Raw genomic sequence first — 1,004 nt, forward strand, 5'->3', positions numbered from 1 at the left:
GAGGCTGCGGTGGCTGGGAGCGGCTACTGCACTCCAGTCTGGGCGACAGAGGGAGACTCCAACTCAAAAAAAATAAAACAAAATAACTATTTTTTTCTTGTACAAATATAATCTTCCAGACTTAATTTTTATTATATCTTTGTAATAAATAATTATCATGTTATATAGACCCAAGATTCCTTATTTTAGTTCATTTTTTTGTAATTGAAAGTTGAAAACTTACATACTTATTTTAATTTTCTTCATGATAAACTAGGAATAGTAAAGTGGTATGTCTTATGTGTCTATGTAAATTTCTCCTTAAACAATTTTTCTAAGATGGTGGAGTTACTTTAGGGATGGTGCTTCTATGTGAAGCCGCTACCTCTGACATGGATATTGGAAAGCGAAAGAGTAAGTCATATCATATGCCAAAATGTAACATTTCTGCCTTCAGTACAGAAAGAAAGAATGATCCCCTAATCATTTTTCCCCTTAGTTATTGGATATGTCATTTTACTTCTTTGCTATTATAAAAGTAATATATGCTCATTATAGAAAATGTAGAAAAAACAGGAGTATGGAACATTTGGGGAGAGATTCATCCATTATTCCTCCACTGAAAAACTAATACTTTGTAGCATTATAATATATATTTTTCATTTGTAAAAACAATAAAACTGTTTAAAAATGTGAATCATCATGCCTCCTCCACCCCCTGCTTTTTTTAAGAGACAGGATCTCAGCCGGGAACAGTGGCTCATGCCTGTAATCCCAGCACTTTGGAAAGCAGAGGCTAGAAGATTGCCAGAGTCCAGGGGTTCGAGACCAGGCTGGGCAACTTGGCGAGACCTCGTCTCTACAATACATTTTTTAAAAAATTGACTGGGCATGGTGGCACACACCTGTAATTCCAGCTACTTGGAGACTGAAGTAGGATCGTCTGAGCCTAGCAGGTCAAGGCTGCAGTGGCTGTAAGCTTGCTACTGCACTCCAGCCTGGGTGACAGAGTGAGTCTGACTCAA

General features: G+C 37.5%; 1 protein-coding gene across 1 annotated transcript in view; it reads left to right on the top strand.

The window, feature by feature from the left end:
• The window catches only part of MAGT1 (magnesium transporter 1), a 35,536-nt gene that overhangs the window by 29,500 nt on the left and 5,032 nt on the right, over positions 1 to 1,004 (top strand). Inside the window, exon 8 of the mRNA XM_008071840.2 lies at positions 319 to 393. Within this exon, the coding sequence (XP_008070031.1) occupies positions 319 to 393 (75 nt within the window). The remainder of the gene's footprint in view (positions 1 to 318; positions 394 to 1,004) is intronic.

Source organism: Carlito syrichta, unplaced genomic scaffold, assembly GCF_000164805.1.
Source record: "Carlito syrichta isolate Samal-C Ts95f unplaced genomic scaffold, Tarsius_syrichta-2.0.1 Scaffold314761, whole genome shotgun sequence".
NCBI classification, from domain to species: domain Eukaryota; kingdom Metazoa; phylum Chordata; class Mammalia; order Primates; family Tarsiidae; genus Carlito; species Carlito syrichta.